Source organism: Aedes albopictus, chromosome 2 (genome assembly GCF_035046485.1).
Source record: "Aedes albopictus strain Foshan chromosome 2, AalbF5, whole genome shotgun sequence".
In the NCBI taxonomy this organism is placed as follows: Eukaryota; Metazoa; Arthropoda; class Insecta; order Diptera; family Culicidae; genus Aedes; species Aedes albopictus.
In genome coordinates, this window is record NC_085137.1 from 34357978 (window position 1) to 34380341 (window position 22364).

Sequence of the window (22364 nt, forward strand, 5' to 3'; positions counted from 1 at the left end):
TGAAAAATAATCAACAGATAACATTTTCAATGTATAAGGCTATGGACGTTCGCGATTCACCCTTATCAGCATTCAATCAGTTGTAATCGCGTCATACGATGGGTTATGTTTGCCGTTGATAACCTACGATTCGTTAAATTGTAAATAGTTTAAATATGTATTCTGCGAGGCACCGTGTGAAACTTTAATTAGTTCTTTTTTCGATTTCCATCTTAGAAATTTTTAATCCTTTCAAAAAAGAAAAAAAAACGCGTAGGAGTTGCAAATTATTTTGCGTTGCTTTTTATTCATGGGTTTTCTGGTGAATTTGTCGCTTTGTAGAAAAAAAAAACAAAAAAATGGTTACTTAATTTGAGCTAGGTAAGCTTCGTATCGTGTAAAGTGTAAATTTACATGATATACCATGTAAATTTGTATCAGTGGGAGGTCGATCATATCTTGAATACCTTTTAGCTTGAGTTCAGGTTCACAGTCTTCAATCTCTAGAATGACCATTCAAGAACCGTTCATACGTTTGAACGAGTCTTGTCTGGAGAAAAACAATGAAAGCCATTCATAGTTTGAGACAAATCCTAAGAAGTCGTGTCTACTGGATATTGAAAATAGCAAACAATGTAGGTAAATATAACCAAACCTCAAATTTTCAAGAGGCGACATCTTAAGAACCGCATGTCGGTTTCCGCTGAGAAGTTGATCTTCAGTGCAAACCAATATTCGGTTCATCAGATTTTAGCTTTTGTAAATTATTTTTTTCATCAAAAGTCTGTTTCCAAACATACTTCTTAATGATTGGATGGAAACAATTGGCTTTCTGCTCCTCCCTCCTAAGAGTCTACGTAGTTTATTAACGGGTCCTCGTTGGTCTATCCTTTACCTCCTACTTTGTAAATTGGGAAAACTTGTAAGAGTTATACTCATTTACTACTAGTTATCTCAGTTTAAAATCTGAGTATATATCATCAATAATAAAGTAGTGTATGAAGGACATTTACATTGTAGTTTTATCTAAAAGTTAGCTGGATTAAGTAAGAATCGCTCTCACATACCAAAGTCGTGAGAGAGCTGTGAGCACGAGGTGAGTATAAATTCCACTTACGCCGTGGAGAGTCGCTTTTACAGCTCTTTAGCGACTGTGGTATGCGTGTGCGAATATTACTTTATTAGGCAAACTTGTTCCTTCAAACACCGGTTTTATGATAGCATATGCTATGCATATGCTTGAGATAGTAGCAAGTGAGTATTCCCAACACTGTAGCTTGTAGCATATTCCTTTCGTGATGAAGCACCAAAAAATGAGTATTTTTATACATATTTTTGTAAATAAATTGTTGTAAATACAGATACATGGGTTCAAATATACTATACATTGTACGGTATATGTATGATTTCAAACAATAAAATGGGCAGGAAATGTATTGTTTTGAATAGTACTCTCAATACTGGCTGTACCTTACATTTAATGGTATGGAAATGGTTCGTCACGTGTAAGGTGCAGAATCGACAATATTGTTTTACATTACATAAATCGTACTATTCCATATTGTTTTGTAATTTTGCTCCTAAACCTAAAAAAAAGTGTAATTACAAGCTACCAGGTTCAACATAATCAAACCGTGCTTTGGGAAAATATTTACCAAATTTTCTTGGATAACTCTTTAAATATAGGAAAATTCACGTCAAAGTCTGGGTAATCTTTGATTGGATTAAAAGTTGAAGCTTGGGCTCCCATGTCCCACTAGCTAGATAAATGGGTATAGCAAACTGAACGTTATTTGTGGCAAAACTTTAAGCGGCATGATGAAACTATGCCGGGCGCGCTAAGTGTTATTAAGGACTGTTCAATTTATAAAACGGACAACTTGCTTGTGCGATATCTTTTTTATTTTTCAATAAAATCATTATCAGTTTTTTGCATAACTTTCTATAGCTATTCTCAAATGTAGGAAAAATATAACATTAAGCAAAATGTTCTTTATTGTGTAACTGAAGCGGTTTTCGTACAACATCAATGAAAACCCATTTCTCAAAATTCGACATAATTTTCCACATACTTAATATGCACATTTTCATGAAGTTTTCAATGTATTGGAATCTTATACTATTCTACTAAAGGTAAAGCTTAATAGTTGGTCAGTAATAATGCACCAAGCAGTCTCCGGCTTGATATAGTGAGTTGCCTTATTTTCATAGAAATTATGAAAAAATGTTCATTTATGTCCTGTGCTGCAATAACATCACGGATTCGATTATAAATTTGTCCAGAGTAGTAGAATATTGCTCTCTGAATGATACAGAAGAAAAATTTACTTTAAATTGCATTCTTCATCAAAAATTCAATCCATAAAGATGGTCATAGTAAAAAACTGCATACTTTTTGCTCCATTGATGCAGTTTTTTGACTCTAGCGAATCTTATAATTATTTATTATCAACAAAGTTGGTCCTATTCTATTGTACGCCTTATTTTATTTAATAATAATTAGATGTAAACTTTTCATTTCCAACATCATTGTTATGCTAAATTTTGCATAAGGTTGCATTGTTATTTGGAAGAACCTTCAAAGAACGAAGCTGTTTTGATTACTGTACCTGCAATGGCGCACAGTATCCAAACCAGCAATGCTATTTAAAAGCGGTTTTCTGCATTTGAAACCACATTATTCCCACTTTCGACTGGATGCATAAAAAAATTGATTATTTAATATTTTCATGCCCTTTTTGCTTTACAATTGAATTTTATTGAAAAAATCGAATCTTACTTGAGACTTTAATATCTCAACACTTAATTTTCCGATTGAGTTTAAATTTTGCCAGAATGTTTATTACTCATGCTGCTGCAGCATGGCACTTACTTTTCTGGTATTAAAAACGATATACCATAAGTGAACAGTAATTTTATATATATTTTCAATTTTCAGCAATCGAAAAATTCACCTTATTTAACACCCGGCCGATTTTCTATAAAATTAAACTATTTTTATTCGATTCAAAAATGATCACTATAATGACAGATGATGTACTGAACAACGAAGCAAGGGTGGTTAAATTTGAACTACGCGTCTTCTTTTTATAGCCTTGTAAAGTTGTCCGTTTTATAAATTGAACAGTCCTTAGACCACTAATGTAGTTACATGAAGGCGGTGACGAGGTACATAAGTTATATTACAGCGTGCTTAACCGTTTTTGCAACATTCGAGGCACCATTTGGCTGAAGCTGCAATACTTAACAAATTTCTGGTCAAATTTCCCTAAATGAAAAAAAAAAAAATGATACAGTTCGTGTTGAATCTCATTAATTGATACATGGTAATCTGATCTATGTGTCTTTCCGGATTGATCTATTTTCGTGTTTTTTTTTTTCACGCTGTACATACCTATAGTTCGCTTTCATTCTTGGAGCATCTTAGGTTGTCGTAGACCAGCGTCCAGCAGCAGTTCTTTTGTCACTTGTTTATCACTAATTTATAGGATTTCTGAAATTTAAGTTGTTTTTTAAACATGATTGAACTTTCTCTCTTGTTTTTGCTGCCAAAGTTACCAACGTAAAAACAACAACGCACGAAGAAACAATCTGGAATTGAAAACAAAATTTAAAATGCACGGCAAAAATATTCTGGAAATGTGAATTCTTCAAACTTATGACTGGACTGTACTGTTCATATTTTTACATTTAAATCTGATGTAAATGTATGGCAGGTACAGTATGGAAAGATGTTATCGAACAATGGCATTAAGATACCTTTTATTGTAGCCGATACACTAAATGGTACACGAATGGTTTTCATCAAATATCCTATGGTTGACTTTTATTTGGGTTATTTTGGATGAATCTAATCTAATTTATACATTCAGAGCAACCCAATGTTCATTATGGACCACCCCGATAATCATTTTTTGTATCACTTTTATGTCAATTTTAAAGAAATGCCACGTCGAACGTTTATGTTCATTTTGGGCTACCTAAATGTTGATTTTCGACCATTGAAAGGTTAATTTGTCTTAATTATGAACCACTCCAATGTTTTTTTCTGGCCACCCTTAAATATATTTTAGTGCATGTTAATGTAAATGTTAAACCACCCTATCCATTTTTGACCACCCATATGTTTATGAACCATCTTTATGTCCATTTTTTATCACTCTAATGTCAGTTTTGGACTAAATAAATTTAAATTAGTACATACCTACTGTAAATTTCTACTGCCAAATAAAAATAATATGAAGCAATTCTCACGAACGCATAAAACGATCATACCAAATGAACCGAGAAGAAATTTTACACGACTGAAATAAAACTAATCGAGAGTGTAGTGCTGCAATGACCTTAATAGTTGTCAAATCACCACAAACCATAATGACAATACATAATTTGCCGCCACTGTTACCTTACAAGTTTTATAATTTTACGATCTCACACGCGCAAAAAAAAAATTGTGATATTGGTACTTCAGGGTTCCTTCAGAAATCTTTCCTAAATAAAAGACATATTCCAATGATTCTTTCAGAATTTTTCCATTTTTTTTTTGAAAATGAATTTTTCACAACTCTTTTGAGGAATTCCTTAACAAATTATTTCGTAAAATCTTTCATGGATTTGCTTGGAATTTTCTTCAGGAATTGCTTTAGTAGTTATTCAATGGATTCTTTCAGAGATTCAACTTGCTATTTCTCCGTACTTTCCTTGCGGAATCGCTCTATGGATTTCTTTAGGAAATCTTCAGATTCCTTCACTAGCGTGTGCAGCTTTTTTCTTTTTTTTCTCACTTATTGATCTTGAATCTTGATAAACACGAAACAGAGCGGGATGAAAGAGGGAGCAAGTGACTGTCTTGTGTTTGATTAAGGACTGTATCGGAAATTAACTATAAACATTCAAAATGCTCTATCTCGACGCACGGTTGATCTTTTCATTCCGGTTCTTCTATGAAATCTTCACAATATAGTTAAGTTTAGAACAGCTTGAAGAAATTTGGAAAATGTTTAGTATTATTGAAAATATGGCTCTATGAGTATACCACACAAAATAACAATCTGTACAAACAGCATTTTTATTTTAATTTTTTTAACGTTTCAAACATCTCTAGCGAAAAAAAATGTACGGGGAAAAATCTGGAAAATAATGATTATTACTAGCAGTTATGTATACATAACATTTCACTCAAAACCGACTTTTAAAATTTTTATTTTGGATAGAAAAACCTTCAACATTAAGAATATGGTCTATCCCAAATAAACACCTACTTTTTGGTCAAACTTTGACGCTCTGTTTGAAATATCTTTAGAGGTTATAAAATTCCGTTCTCTGGCAAAACTACCTCTTCAATAGATTAAAATACATACCCAATCGAAAAAAAATGCAAATTTTCAACTTTATGTATTTTTTATTTGCGTAATCGTTCTTTGAAGACGCATAAAAAAAGAGTTCCTCGAAAAATGGCCTTTTTTCATTTTTAAGAATTGCCCTTAACTGCGGAGGAAATTTTTCTTGATAAAAATAATTTTCCTATATCATGAGCATTCTGGAAAAGAATATATTTGCGCAAAAATAAGTGAAAAAATTAAATATTTTCCCACAGTTTTCGCAATTTTAAATTTTTAGGAGGTGTCCAAAATTTTAAAAACATATGTGCAATCTTTGAGATAAAAGTCCAAGATAAATGATTATTTTTTGAAAATCAGAACTGCCATTCTTTATTTAAGAGATTTATATAGTATCTCCAAAAATAAAGTTATGTTTATTTTGAACAGATTATTTTTCAGGCAATTGTGAACGTTTATAGTTAATTTCCGATACAGTCCTTAGGTGAATGAGTAAGAGAAAAAAAACTGCCAGAGATAGCGAATTCCTTCAGAAACTCCTCCAAGGAAAAATTTTCTCCAAAGCTTCTTTTCGATATTCTTCAAACGATGCTTTAAGATATTTCTTACCGGCTTCCTTCAAATATTCAGTTAAAAATGGTTTCTCCTGAAACTTCACTGAAGACTACATTTTCTAGAGCATTTTCTAGAGAATCCGTAAAAAAATCCTCCTTCAACGATTAATTTTTGAAATTCTTCCAATGTTCGTACAGGTATTTTTCAGGAGCTCGTAAGATGTTTTTTCATGAACTAATCCAGAGATTTTTTTAACTATTTCTACAAGGGTACGCTTAGGAATTCATCTATGGATTGTTGAAGATATTTTTGGATCTTTTTTTTTCATGGGAATCTATACAGTTTATCCAGCTGTTTCTTTAGATGTCTCCAAAGAGGTTTCTTCAGAAAAAGATCCACAGATCTATTCTAGAATAATTTCAGAAAATCGTGCCAAATTTGTTTGAAAGGGTTTTTGTTTAATAATTCCTGTACAAATCTCTCCCCTGGCCAAGTTCGCAGGGGTTGACGGTATTAAAGTGAAGGAGTTTCATTTTGATTATTGTAATGTAGTGTTCTTTAGTGAAACATATCACCTTTTTAACACTTTAATGCGCCTCCAACGGTTCATCATGAACCGGCTGCTGCAGATGGAGTATGGCTGATCATATGCATCAGACATGCTCGATAAACAGGAGGAACCGCCGGGGCTCAGTAGAGTCTATTCCCAAGCAATAGTTCCAAGTAGGTTGGATTTAAGTAGGTTTTGATGATCGTTACAAATCCTAATAAGAGTATTATAGGATTTGTGACAGGTTTTGGAACCTTTTACAGCCAGCTAACTTCAAAATGTTGTTTGGGCTCTATTTCCCACGTTTCTCGGTTGATTTTGATTAGTAATTTATTAATGTCATAGTCACTTTTTCGATTTTTTACAATGTTAGTTGGCCATATTTTCTTTAAATAATGCAATTAAAATCAACCGACGAATTAATAATGGGAAGGAGATTTGCAGCACTTAATTGTGCTGATAGATTCGAAGCTAACGTGCGAACACTTAAACGCATTGTTGACGTCAATGCGTTCGACGTGACATTTTGGACAAAAACTGACTGCTTTTTATTAACTGAACAACGTTACTTGTGTATGACTAGGTTAACATTTCTAAGCTACGCTTGAGAATAGGACATGGTTTATCTAGGTAGGACCGATAGGACAATTGAACGAATTTGAATATTTTTCATAGTATTTGTAGCGGGATGAAAGTTGACATGAAATCTCTATTATTTTAAAATTTTATTGCAATCAACTGACCAACTTGGCGTATTTTTGTTTATCTCTTAGATGATATTATGACACCAACAGAAAAATATCAGAAGTTCAGTAACATGTTTCTGTGGGTTTTGGACCGATGACAACTTAAGGACGCAAGAGATGAACACAGAGAAGTGGAAAACGATTAGCGAAATCAAGAAAACAATTTGAGACAGGATCGACTATATTTTAACATACAGGGTTCGATTGATTCGGTGAAAAAAACAAACATACGACAACTGATTTAACGAGAAGCAGGTAAAACATATTGAACTATACTACAAAATCAAACAAGAAGACAAACACAAACCGTGTGACCATAACACTACATAGGCAAATCCTGACTGACTGACCAATTGAAAACTTTCCAATCTTCTACCGTAGCTTTCTGAGTCAGTTGCAACAGTGTCTTAATGGATATCATTTTCCGCGTACGGCTGGCAAACTGCTTCTGAAAGATTACGTACTCTTTCCTATCTTCGGGTCTAGTGTAGAGGTTTCAACTCTATTCAGAGTGCAGCTAGAAACCTAGCAAAAAAAAAAAAAAAAAAAATAATTCCTGTACAAATCTCTCGTTCAATTTTATTTTTCGGATTTTCACCAAGGGTTTCCCAAGAGGTTTCTCGAGAAATTTCTCCAGAAATTTCTCCTAGGATTCTACTAGAAATTTTCCTGGGATTACTTCAAGTATTCCCCCGGGAAATCTTTCAAGAATACCTCCAGGGATTTCTACAGGAATACGACCATAGGTTGCTCCAGGGTTTTCTTCTGAAATATATCCTCGGATTCTCTCAGGAATATCTCCAAAGATATAAATAATTTCGGCAAAGGATTTCTTCTTATTTTATCCCTGATTTTTTTTTAAAGAATTCTCTACGAATGCTTTCCAAAAGTCCTCCAGTGATTCGTCGGAAATAACTGCAAGGATTCCTTCAAGACTTTCACGAAAAATTCTCTCAAGTATTCCCATAGAATCTCCTACAAGAATTTGTTCAGAGATCCTCTAGGAATTATTTGAAATATTCCATCAAGCATTTTTTCAGAATTTCTTCCAAAAAATACACTACCCAGTCAACACATGATCGCATATGATGTTGAATAGGATGCAAAAGTGGAGGCGATATACGCACACTTTACACGGGGTCAAATGGAAGCAGGTACGCATATGGCCTCCACTTTAGCATCCTATCCAACATCATATAAGACTTTGTGTTAGCTGGGTAGTAATTGCTGGAAGAATTACTCAAGGTATTTTTGAAGAAATTACAGAAGGAATCACTGGAGGATTCTATTCAGGAATTCCTGGAAAAACTCTTGGAGATACCTCTGGACATTACAAGAAGCAATTCTCGGACATTTTAAAGTGGGGTTCTCTGAAAAAAAAAAAATCCCGTTAAACAGTTTATTAAAGAATTTCTGAAGATATCCTTCAGAGCTCTTCGGAGACCTTTGGAGAAATTCCGAAAATAATTTCATGAGAAACTGTAAGAATTGTGATTCAATGAAAAAAAAACCAGAAGAATCTCTAAAAGTATTTCTGAAGGAGTTTCCGAGAAAATCCATGAAGGGATTTGCAGTGAATATCCATGCGAGCGAATGCCTGAGGAATTTTCTGAAGGAATCCCTGAAAGGACTATTTCTGATGGAGTTAGTGGACAAAAAACCATGTTGCAATTTCTGAAGCAATGCATGGGGTAATATCTGAAGGAAATCCTGCAAAACAATTTGAAAAAATGGAGGAGTTCATAAAGGAATCACTGAAAAATTACTAAGGAATTGATTGTTTCTGAATGAATTTTCTATAGAAGACCTGTAGAACACTGTGGAGGTGTTCTTAGAAGAATTTATTGAAAAAAAAAAAATATCCAGAAAATGCCAACGAATTACTCCTGGAGTATTTACTGAAGGAACTCTTGTAGGCATCTGTGAAAAGTTCTAAAAAAGTCAGAATAAATCCTTCGTAGAATTTATAGAGGAATACCTGTAGGAACTTAAAAAAAAACTCGAAAAGAATCTCTAGATGTATTTTCGGGGAATAATTCCCATATTCCCCATATTGCAGGAATATATAGAGGAGTATCCGGAGAAACCTTTGGAAGAATTTCAACTGGAATTCCTGAAAAATTCCGAATTACTGAAGGAATCCTCAAAGAAGTTTTCGTAAGAATCTCTGAAGAAATTTTCGAATGAACCCCTGTAGAAAACTCTAAAAGAATTATTCTAGAATTTCTGAAAGAACGTCTTCAAGAATCTGTAAAGAAAAAATCTGATGGATTAGCGTTTTTAGAAGAAATCTAAGGGAAAACACCTTAACCCTCCAGCTGTCGCGACGCCGCGCTCACGCTGTGTATCATGCGTGCGTTTTTTATGGTGCGTGTACTCAGTACACGACGCGACCGCTCCCAGGTTAAGGAATGATTTATTGGAGGGGTTGTCTTCGGAATAATTCTTTAAGAAATCATTGCTCTGGAATATTCGGATGATTGGCCTATAGATTCACTGGTCATTGGCCTAATATTGTTTTCACTCTAGATTGAAACTCACAAAATTACAGCCATCCCTCCTTGCTTTGGCGTAAATCTCTTTTTGTCTACAGAATATTGAACCCACCGTAAACAAGTAGAATGATAAGAAGTGAATAGAGTGAGAACTCCGTTTGTCTTTGACCTGTGATTACCCTATTCACTTAGCACAGTCCTGTACCACTTTAGTACGTAAGAGTTTAAATTTTTTAGTCTTGACTGTTCAGCCTTATGTTAGCATTCTCCTCTACTAAGACGAGCATTGTCTCCTACAGCCTCCGGAGGTAAATACATCCCCTCAGTCGGAAACTGTTGTTGTTATAATACCCCATAGTAATTAGCTAGCTAGCCAGCAAAATTCCACCGAAGCTGCCGGAAGATGACGACGATGATGATAACGCATTCAATGCACTTATTCCACCTTGTTGTTCGCAACCGAAATTGTTTCCAAGCACGCTACGACCGATCGCCATCAGAAATCCCAATTCCCAATCACGCACTGCAGCAACGACGGAAGAGATAAACCCTGCCTCTACGCTGCTATACACATGGGCCATGGCACGCAGAACAGCCTCTTTGAATAGCTTCAGGTCGCGGTCAGTCTCTCTGATTGTTGCTTGCGCCGGTTGCCATCGTAGCGCCGCCGTTTGTACCGAGATGGACATTGTACCTACTGTGCGAGTGTTTAGAGGTCAGGTTTACACGCTAGCTTGGGATGGACGTTCGGGTGCGGACACTACTAGTTGATTTGGTGGATGATTTAGTTAAAGGGTAAATTGTTAGAATTGCACCAATGGGTTAAACATTTTAGTTTTCGGAGAATTCGTCAATCCCAAACAATAGTTTGAAGTTCAAGTAGTTCTTGAGAGGCTCTGAAAACCGTCTAAAAACCAAAATAGAATGATTGTATGATTCTTTTAAGGACGTTAACAAATCTATTGAATATGTTACTTGGGGACGCTCTCCTTGTTAAATGTTATATCCTACATAGAAAAAAAAATGTAATTAAATTTCAGCTATTGAAATACGACTGTATGGTTGAATAAAACAACTCGTTTTTTAAATCCCAAGACTGCGTAGCCGTTAATCGAGAGATTAAATTTCAGCGAGAAATCATGCACATAAAGGTAATGCTAGAGTTAGTGTACTTTTACATGAGATATAATGTAAAATTACAGTACCATCGTGTAAATTTCCGCCAACTATCGCGTAAACCATCATGGACTCCAACCGGTTACGCTACTATTAGCGGAAATTTACACGAACGTAACGTAATTTTACATGATATCTCATGTAAATATGCACTAACTCTAGCATTCCCTTTATGTGCATGATTTTTCGCTGAATTTTACATTAATATTTTTTTCTGTCTATGCATTTAGGCCACTTACACCGGTTTTCTAAAAAAATCTTTTTTAAACGATGAAAGCAACAAAATAAACTTTTTTTTGTTATATCGGTCGCTTTAAATTACAAATGTTAGATTGAAATATATTTTTTGAACCACTTTCCCCTACGAACGGAAGAACGTGGTGGTGGTGCTTCCTCACGTTGCAAGCATGTGTACTCCACTCCGATAGTGAATTATTATACAATCATTAGGCTGATAAGACGAGGTGTGCGATTGCTGGCTGAATTGGCTCATTGGAACGCAGTCAGTCGGTAGGGGTGGTGGGAGATTTTGTTCGATTGAATTTTGGTCTTGAACTGGTGATCCAGTTCAGTCAACTCACCCTCAATTGACGTCATGACCTTGCAATTGAATGCACACAAATGTGGATTTCGGAATCTTATCAAAATACTTAAGCCGGTGTTTGTGGAGGTAAGAAATTTTCTGCTAATTTTACGGTTTCTATTCTCATGTACTGATACGAGCTGTTTGGCAGCAATCAATTTAAATAATAATCCAGTTCATTACGATGCACGTCATTGAATATCGATATTATATTGTACATATATTAACTTCTAAAGGAACACCCTTATAATTTAAAAGTGTTATAATAAAAAATATTGCGTTTGATTCACGTAAAACCATTTCGTAATATAAAGCCTGTATCCGCAATAATCGGGACACAAAAGTATGGCTGTAGCTCTGCAATGAATTAGTGAAATTGGCCAAATAATTGACTGAGAACTCTTTGGTGTATGTTTATTATTTGTGCCAAATTTCATCAAAATCGATGCATTACTTTTAACTGTAGATGAAAAACAAACAGACGTGGTTTTAAGCATTTTGTACAATCATGACCAATTTTCATCCGCATAATAGATGGTTCTTTTAAGCTACCGTTTAAAGTCCTATGATGATAATTATGAAATTTCGTCAGCAGTTATGATACTTATAGATACACTTTCTTGAAAAATTTCATCAACTTTGATCAATTGGTTTGAAAGCTACAGCTGTTGATAGGTGTTAGTGTTAGGGAAAATTTTTCGTGTTTTTCATGTGCGATGTTTGCCTATTTATAACTTTTGAATTTCGCTGCTAATTTTCATGAAATTTTGACAGAAGGTAGTTCATTATGTGTATATTTTGCTCGCAAAATTTTAAAATTATTGGTATAGTACTTTCAATAGTACAATCAAAACAATGGAGGGTTCTAACTAATTGATTTCGGAGGGGATAAAATCACGTTCAGTCCCAATAAATGTTTCGACTATAAAATTGTTGATAGTGCATCGATTTTTTTGAAATTTTGCCTATGCAACAAATGTAGATTGAGAGGTTTGTGTTCAAAATTTCAGCCATTTCCATTGCAAATTTCAAAAGTTACAGCGCTAACAAGCAAAACTAGGGTCTGTACAAAATTCATTGGCGCACATTCTACTCTCTCATTGCTAGAACAAAAAGTACTACTCCGATTCACATGAAATTTTGTAGGTGAAATGAACACATCTTAAGATGTTATAAGGCCAAATTTGAGCAATTTTAATGTATATGTTGCAGAGTTATAGCTGTATTTCTGTGTCCCGATTATTGCGGATACAGGCTTTATATTAGAAATTATCCAGCCTGAGGCTGAAAATCTCCATGATAAACAAATAATAATAATATTAATAACATATACACAAACAAGATTTTTTTTTCTAGAAAAACATTAGTTTAAAAATGTTGTTCTAAATTCTTTTGTAGATATTAAAGCCGTTTGTGCTCCTGTAAGTGTTTAGGAGGCTGTTTAAATTTTGTAACGAAAACTACCATCCGCTTTTCATGTTTAAAGTGCGTGGTCATTACCGTCAACAAAACCGCTAATCATTCCGATAAACGCAAACTAGGTATGATTTGTTCCTCTGTATCACTGAGGTCTTGATATAATAGCCCAGCAAATCTCGAGCCCACTCTTCCCAATCATCGCCGATAAGTTAGTTGATACGGGGCGGTTGCCAATCAATTATGTCCGTTCAAATATATCGCACATAAACCTCAACTTGTGCTATCAACAGCAGAGGACTCTCGTTATCGTTGAGTCGGCCCGCGCTATTACGGAGCAAATGCGTTCTACTATTTAACTTGGGTTGTTCCCCATTCGTACGACTCAGTACTCACCCACCCCTCTATATGTATTGCCTGATTGGCTGGGAGATAGACGACGCACAAAGCGCTGGCTGTGTCGCGTCGATGTTGTTGGGATGAAAGTGCGTCTGGTGGTTTGCTCGCAATAGTTAACTAAGCGTTGCACTATGGATCAGCAAATGGCGAAACGTGTAGGGGTGGACGGCTCGTACTTCTCAAATGGGAGGAGTTTGATCACCATCTCTGCGTGAACGAGTAACGAGTATATCTGCACAGTATGGAACGGCACCACCATGAGAGTGTGATTGCTGAAGTGCAAGAAAGCTATGGATCGGAACGATATGTGGAGGTTTTAGGCAACTGCCAATGATGCGCAACACTATGCTGCGCCAATGTTCACAATGACCGGGAAGGAAATTTGCGGACAGATAGAACAATGATCTCCCAAATGGAGGAGAACGTACCTCTGGATCTGACCTACTGATACTTTTGAACTGCATTTCTTAAGAATTACACAATGTTTGAGTTGCCAATATCTCGACACCGTGAAGATATTTTAAAATGGAGTCTTCAACAAAACTATTCAAGCGTAAGGTTTCCATTTAAGAATTAGGGTAATTGTTCCCTTCGTTGTGGTAGTATCTAATGTTGCGGTAGTGGCATTTGAGCACTTTTTCGGCTGAAATGTTATCAAAAGGCATTTTTAATAGATGTATTATGCTTAATTTATAAGATTGCACTTTTTGTGTGCTTAAGTTTTGCCCAAAAACCTAGTTTAAAAAAATATTTTCCCTAATATTTCTGCTGCTCTGTTCCTATTGTTGCGGTAGTGTTCCTAATGCTGCGGTATCCCATATTATTTCAATGGGATACCGCAACATTAGGAACCGAAATTAAATTTTACCTCCATAATAGGAACAGTGTGCCTATTGTTGTGGTCAGTGTTGGTAAAAACTCAAATTCTCAAATCTCATGCTTGAGTTGTTTCACGCGCGATTCTTGACTCGCCAAACTCACCACCGAAAAAAACATGCATGAGTTGACTCGCGATTTCACTCATTGCTTTATTTCTTGGTATTCTTATTACTTACATCGATGTTTTTAGGATTATATGATAGAACAAAAGCAAACCTATCGTATAACAATATTGGATGTCGTTCAAATTGATTTGGATTCGTTTTACAAGCGAACGAGATTTCGGCGCTTGACTCGTGAGAGCGAGATTTTGCATGGAAATCTCGCGCGTGAGAAAATGATGCAGAATCGCGCGCGAGTTTGCTCACGCAGGAGCGGTTCATGAGTGTGCTTTGAGTATGATTTTACCAACATTGGTTGTGGTACGCGATTATTGATCGAAAACAGAGAGAAACGATAGTTTTCATATTTTTCCCAGCAAATTTGGATAGAAAACTACCGACTAACGTTTTGAAACCGTTCATTAGATGGTATGATCATATTTTTTTGAATTAATTTACCTTATTACCACAACAATCGGCACACTTACCCTATATACCATACTAATCACTGATGTAACGGATATCTTGATCTGCACACAAGGCTCCCCACAGGGATTTATATATGAAGATATCCAGCAATTTCTCCTGACGATTCTCCATGGAATTTTCTTAACCCGGAAGCGGTCGCGTCGTATACTGAGTACACGTACCAAGAAAAATGCAGGCTTGCGGTACACAGCGTGAATGTGGTTTCGCTGAAGGCGATCGAAGACGCGACTTCTTGAAGCTTTAGATTCCTATCAGGTTCCATCTTTAAATTCTTCCCCAAAATCCTGAAGGGCAATGCTCTCATGGTAAAACCAGAGCTGGTAACTCAAATTTCCAAATCGCAGCGCCCCCTATAATGGTAAGCCCTCATAGGAATGACCTCAATATTATGCATAATTAGGAACTATTCCGGGAAATAATTCTATGAAAAAAAAATCACCATTTTTCTGTAATAATTGAGAAAGGGGCATTCTTGCATTCTATGTACACTCAATGTTCGGTACTTTTTTGACGAAAATAGTACAGCAAAACTTTTTTGGTAGCTTTGGTTAACGATTTCACTGAGGTTCAGTACACCAACTATCAAAACCGTATCAAAATTTGGTAAGTGAGTTCTTCAAGAACTTCTTCTAAAGATTGTTCAAACACATATTTTAGAATTTATTCCTTCCTCTGTACTGCTCAAAAATTTTCTCCATGATTACCTCCAGGGACACTGCCAGCAATTTCTTTGGGGATTTTTTTTCAAATGTTCCGGTATTTTTATGGAAAGAAGATTCTCCTACAATGATTTAGGCAAGAATTCCTCCCTAGAAATATTATTAGTATTCTTCTAAAAATTTATCCAAGTGTTTGCCAAGATTTCTTCAAAAGATGCAATTTCAGGAAGAAAAATTGCCAAAATTCGCGGATTATTTTAGAAATGCAGAATTTTATTTTCCAGTAGCTCTTTCAGGAATTGTTGTTGGCATTTTTCCAGAAAAGTATTCCCTCAGGCATTTATTCAGAATTTTCCCAAGCATTCTCAAAAGATTTTTTTTTTATTCAATGAGATTTTTTCTCAAGAGGTTCTTAAAGTTCCACCAAAGGTTTCTCCTATAGTATTCATCCAGGTATTCCTTCAGGGATTGCTTAAAGTTTATTCAGACCTTACTTCAGGGATTCTTTCACAGTTTGTTCCGGTGATGCTTCAGAAATTGCTCTCAGATACTCTCAGTAATTTCTGCAGAAATTACTCCAGAATCAATTGCTTGCCTTTTTTCAAAAAAGAAATATATATATCAAGAAATCCTTCTACGAATACCAATTGAGGGCTTTTCTGTTCTTCCAGGTATTCTTCCGAAGATTCTTTCAGATTTTTTTTTCAGAAATTTATTCAAACGTTCTCTGAATATAGTTTCCAGGATGTGTTATATTTCTGCAGGTTTTTTTTTCAGAAATTTCTTCAGGGATTTTATGTAATTATTCCCGAAGAAATTATGCAAGAAATTATTCTAGAAGTCTTGAGGAGATCTTCTAAGGATTCCTTCCGAAATTCCTTCAGGGATTCTCAGAAATTTATTGATGTATTTAGAATTTCACCAGTACCTTTGTTTGCAGTTTCTGCAGAAATCTTAGCAGACAGTTTTAAGTGATTTCTTCAGGAATTTCTCTACGGATATCTGAATGAATCCTTCCAGAAATATCTTAAGCAATTTTTTCTTGAAACTGCTTTCTACATGTAGATTCTAATGATTTTTTCCTAGGCAGTAAAGAGTTTCTTTAAGTGCTTTTTGCAGAAATACCTGAAGGGATTTCTCATGGAATTCTTAGATGAATTTCCGATGGAATCTCTGTAGGACTTTTTTTTTATCCAAATCTTTCGATGAATTTCTGTAAAAATTCATTAGGAACCGTTGAAGAAATCCTGTACTGAAAGATTCCTGAAGAAATCCCTAAAACTCTGAAGAAGTATCTGAAGACATTTTTGAAAGAATCTCTGCCGGAATAACAGAAGAAATCCGAGTGGAAATTTGCAAAAGAATCTTTGAAAAAAAAAAACATTTTTTTTGAAGAAATCTCCAGTAAAATTTCTGTAAAAATCTCTGGAAATACTGTTGTTTTAATCTGTAGACTGTAGGAAAACAAAATCCCTGCGAAATTCTTGGGGAAATCCCAACAGAAAGTTTTGAAAAACTTCCTAAAGAAATTCCTGGAAAATACCTTAGAACGGATTCGGGCGTAAAAATGTATTAGGTAATCTGAATTCCTGAAGAAATCCTCTAATAAAATTCCTATTTTTTTAATATTAAAGATTCACTAAAGAAATTCATGAAGAAATTTGTGAAGGAACTCTGAAATTTAGATTTTTCAAAAGAATTGCTGGTAGCATTTCTGAAAGTATTTTTTACCTTTAATTTTACCTAATAAAGTATTTATTTTACCTGAAAAACGCAACACAAGCTTCTGTAAAGATCCTTTGAAAAACTTTTGAGATATTTCTCAAAGTATTCCTGTCGAAATTCCTAGGAAACATTTCTGAATTAATTTCTCGTAGAATCCACAGAGAAATTCTTAGAGTTATTCTTAAGGCGAAACATCAAGAAATCCCATTGTAATTTTGCATACAAACTTCAGAGGCACAAATCTGACGAACGAAGCATCGAACCAAGCCGCACTTGGTTATTCTGGCTTTGCTCACTCGCAAAAGAGGCAGCTTTTCCTAATCGAGCGAATTTGTTTACGATTTTTTAAGATTGTTGCTCTTAAAAACGTGAGTAGGGGTCCAAGTCGGCCATTGTGGCAGCCATATTTGTATTCTCTGAAGTTTCTCCTTAAGGTGAACCTGGATGCATTTCTCCTTTTTTCGGTTTTGTTTTTTTTATTGCATAACGTTGCAATATTTTAGAAATCGGTTTTCATACATATTTAGAGGAAAGATGTATTGTAGGTATCTTCGGTTATTTTTCGTTTTGACATTTTTAAAGAATTGGTTTTTGAAAAAACGAAAAAAACTAGGAAATATCTTGACCCTTTCTCTGAGTGTGTAAGAAAACCAATTTAAGAAATATTGTGCCGCAATTTAACCCACGAGCGATCGCGCTGTTGTATTTTGTACAACACGTTGAAAAAATCTCGCTTTTTGTACTCAACATTAGCGTGGTGCTGACGCAGGTAGTCAACCGCGCGAGTTACGGAAGGTTAATAAAAAACCAAAACCGAAAAATGAGAAAATGCTTCGAGTTTCTCCTGAAAGGAAATGCTGGAGGTATTCCTGGGTAAATACATGAAGAAATATCTGGAGGAATTCCTGCTGGGTTTTCTGGATGAAACCCTGTAGAAGCTCACATTCACCTATTGGACACAATCTGGTGGGAATTTTCAATTGAATTCTTAGAGCAATTCCTGAACAATTTCTGGTGGACTTCCAGAAGAAATACCTATACGAATTTCTGAATGACACTTTGGAAGATTTTTCGAAGTAACCACTGGATGAGTTTATGAAAGATTTTTTGAAATAATTTCTGAATCTCTGTAGAAATTTGAGAAGCGATTCCTGGAGAAATATTCGAAGGGCTTCCACAACGAATCCCTAAAAGAATTTCTGAAGTAATCCCTGGCAAAGTTTCAGGAGGAACTTATGGAATCCATTGATTTTTTGAAGGAATCTTTGGATAGATGTATGGAAGTACCTCATATAGAAATTCTGAAGAAATCTCCAGAATTTATTTAAAAGGAATCCCTGGATGAATTTCTGAAATAAACTTTGGCAGAATTTTAAAGAAGTCTGCGGTAGATTTTGTACAGAAATCCGTGGGGAAATTTTAGAAGAAAGTCTAAACTTTTGATTTCCTGAAGGAATGGCTTATAGGATTTCTGAAGAAATCCGAGGATGATTTTCTGTAAGAATTCTCGTATGGAATTTTGGAAGAGTTTATGTACGAATTTCTGATGAAATTCATGAGACCTTTTCTTGGAGAAATTGGAGTTCTTGGATACATTTCTGAAGGATCCTCTAGAGGTAATTCTAAAGAAATTTCTAGAGCAATTTCTGAAGAAATCCATGGCAGATGTTCTTAAAAATCTTTCGAATGGAATCAGTAGAAGACTTTCTGAAAGGATTTTATTTAAAGATTTTCTATAGCAATTCATGGAGTAATTGCGGAAGGAGACCAAAGAAGAGGTTTATTATGGAATTCTTTAATTAATTTTTCGGGTAATCTTTAAAAAAACTATGGATAATATATTAAAGTAAGGAGTCATGTCTGAAGATATCCATGAATTATTTTCCAAATGCATCGCTTGATTCTTCTCAAAGAATTTCTGAAGGAATCATTCAGAGATTCCTGAAGAATTTCATGGATGAATTTTTGAAGCAATCCTTGCTAGATTTTTCAAATTACCCTTTAGAGATTTCGGAGAAAATTTTTGTATTATTTTTTTAAGACCCGTAGAGTTATATCCGGGAAATTTGTGGAGTAATCCGTGGGCGCTCATACTGGTAGGGAATCATTTTTTCTTATCTTAAGGCGAAACTGGAAGCATTTCCTCACTTTTTGGTTTTTGATTTTTTATTAAATAACGAAGCAATATTTTCAAAATCGGTTTTAGTGCACATGTAGAGTATGGATCAAGATATCTTCTGAATTGTTTCTGTAGTGGAAAATGTTTTTCGTTTTTGCAGAAACCATTTTTGAACAAAATTTCACGTAAAAATGGTTTCTGCAAAAATGGAAAACATTTTCCACCTCAAAAAAATTCAGATGATACCTTGATCCATACTCTACATGTGCACGAAAACCGATTTTTAAAAATATTGCTTCGTTATTTAATAAAAAATTAAAAACCGAAAAAATGAGAAAATGCTTCCAGTTTCGCCTTAAGAGCAGATTACTCAGTGAGTAACTTGAAGTAAATTCGATGATACCACTGGTAGTGATTCGTCCCAGAGCTTCTCCTGGGATATCTCCCGCCACATGATTTTTTCTGGGTTCCCTTCAAGTATTCTTCTGAGGATTCCTGCATGAATACCTCCCGGGATTCTTTAATGGGTTCTTCCCGGTGCTCCCATGAGGAATTCCTATTGAGATTCTTTCTCCTAGGATTCCACCAGAGATTCCATCAGGTATTTCTCTCTGGATTCCTTAAGAGATTCCTCCCAGAATTCCTTCAGCGATTTTTCCTGAGATTCTGTCACGGACTTCTCCAAGTATTCATTTTGGAATTCCGTCAGGAATTCCTGCATTAATTCCTCCCGAGATTCTTGTTCAGGGATATTTTCCGGCATTCCGCCGGGGATTTCTCTTTGGATTCCTCTGGATTCCTTCCGGGACTCTTACACGAACTTTTCCCGAGATCGCATCAGGGATTCCTCCAGGATTCTACATGGACTTGCTCACGTGATTTTTTTAGGGATTTCACTATAGATTCCTTTAGGGATTCTTTTTGGGTTTCCTGTCTGAATTCCTTCAGGGATTCCTTTCAGAACTCCTCCTAAAATTTCTACACTGATTTCTACCAGGTTTCTTTTTTCTCAAGTTTGAATCAGGGATTCTTTCAAGGTTTCTTACCGAGATTTCTTTATTCATTCATCCAGAAACTCTTGTTGGAAATTATCCTAGGACTCTTGATTTTTTTCAGGGATTCCTTTAGAGATTTCTGCCAGTATTCCTCCATTGATGCTTCCTGGGTTCCTTCAGAGAATTCTCCCGAGATTTCGAGATTCCGGGCATTTTTCCTAAATACTTTTCACGATGTGCTTCTCCGGAAACCTTTCGGATTACTTCAGGAATCCCTTCAAAGTTTTCTCTCTGGACTCCTTCTTAGAGATCTCCTGGGATTCCTTAATGGATTGTTTTCAAGGATTCCTCCAGGATTTCCTTCCACTGATTACTTCAGGATTGTTCCATGGATTACTTCCGGTGTACATGTAGGGATTTTCTCCGGGATTCCTTCTGAGTTCTTTCAGGGATTCTTCCAGTGTGGAAGCGCATGTCAAAAAAAAAAAAAAGAATTGAGAAAGCCAACATTTTGCAGGAAGCCAAGTTGAAGTCTGTGGGATAGGTCCATTAATCCAAGATGGGGGAAAGTAAATAAATAAAAATCTATGACCTTGTAAACGGCCGCGACTGCGCGAGTTCCACTTGGTTGAAGAAGACCTGTGAACCCTTAACGTTACGCTAGGACTATATCGGCCGAATTTCAACACAAACTCCTACGTAATGGCACATAGTGTCGCACTGTTATTACGGGGCGCTCACATTTGGGATGGCTGTAAATAAATCAAGCCGCCGCCACCGCGGAATCAATCGACTGGATTATATGGGATTTGTCGCTTAAGTGGCAAATGGCTTTTCACTGGAATTATAAGTTTTTCGAACAGTCACCCGTTCGCCCGATGAAGGACATTTTCCACCCACTTGCGGATGATGACAGCCAAAACTCAACAGTCACTCCAAAACAATTAACTAAAATGACAGCTACTTGTTGATTGGTACCCTCGGTAAATAATAACCGGTTCAGCTGGGTGCACACTCCCAACTCTATTGTGTCGTCGTCGTTAGGGTAGAATGCTTTAATTACTAGTTGATCACCCGTTAATGACATCAGATACTCGTTCACTAACTGCAACCTATCTTTATCTCTGCATCGTTTCAGATCCCATCTAATTGGAACCGAGTACGGAAGCTGCCAGCTACCTTGCAGGCTGTTGCCGACAGTAACTAAACGCCGGAAACTACACAAACAGCAAAAAAACACACAAATGGCCGAAAAACTGCAGGAGGAAAAGTTCGAGCGCTTCGGGCGCGTCGAACAGGTGGAAAATTTCACCACAACGGATCCGAACGGAGCGGTGAAGCTGCGCGTTGCCAAGGAGGGCATCGCCTCGTTGGATCCGATGTCGGTACCGGATCTGGTCAACCGTACCGTGCGGGACTATCCGGACCATCCGGCCATGGTGTACAAGAATACGCAGAACCGCTGGACTACCGTTACCTATAGGTAAGTGTTGTTGAAAAAAAAGAGATTCTGGAGATGCGGGGCATCGATCCCCGTACCTCTCACATGCTAAGCGAGCGCTCTACCATCTGAGCTACATCCCCTGATAGTATGCTACGCGAGGTAGTGAGTATGAAGTTGTGCAAATATGTGACAAGGAATGCTGAAATTTGTCGCGATTTTCATTTTTAGTTGGCGCGAAACCAGTTTTCGCGCACCGGGTTGACCGACCGCATGTGCAAATAAAGCAGAAAAAAAATAGCATACAACAGCTGGTTGTCGTGCAGGCAGCAGCTCAGTTGGATTTGTTTTGATTGGTTTCGCTTTTGGTGTGTCATGCGAAGAATTTTAAAACGGCTTTGCGTTTGAACGACTGCGTGTAGTCATGTGTTTGTATACACCGTTTACCGGGTTGAAGCCGGTACGTACACTGATAGACAGCTTGCGGTAATGACGAGCACACAAATGTTTTCAAATTTACCATGGCAAATCGTGATCATCGACCATCAAACGCTTCTTGTGTGCGTTTTGTTTCCTTACTTATCAACCGGTTCGATAGCCGAGTGGTAGCGTGCGAGCCTGGTGATCTCAAGGTTCTTGGTTCGAATCCGGCTGCCAACAGACACTTTTTTTAATTGTAAATCGGGTCCATGGTAGAATTGAAAACATAAATCTGTTG

At 36.1% G+C, this 22364-nt stretch overlaps 1 protein-coding gene across 3 annotated transcripts in view; it reads left to right on the top strand.

Annotated features, from left to right (window-relative positions):
* LOC109402501 (very long-chain-fatty-acid--CoA ligase bubblegum) overlaps positions 1–22364 on the top strand; it is a 141956-nt gene that overhangs the window by 59871 nt on the left and 59721 nt on the right. For all 3 annotated transcript variants that reach the window (XM_029876710.2, XM_062849458.1, XM_029876709.2), the window contains exon 2: positions 21344–21688. In XM_029876710.2, coding sequence (XP_029732570.2) covers positions 21450–21688 — 239 coding nt within the window. In that variant the 5' untranslated portion in view covers positions 21344–21449. The remainder of the gene's footprint in view (positions 1–21343; positions 21689–22364) is intronic.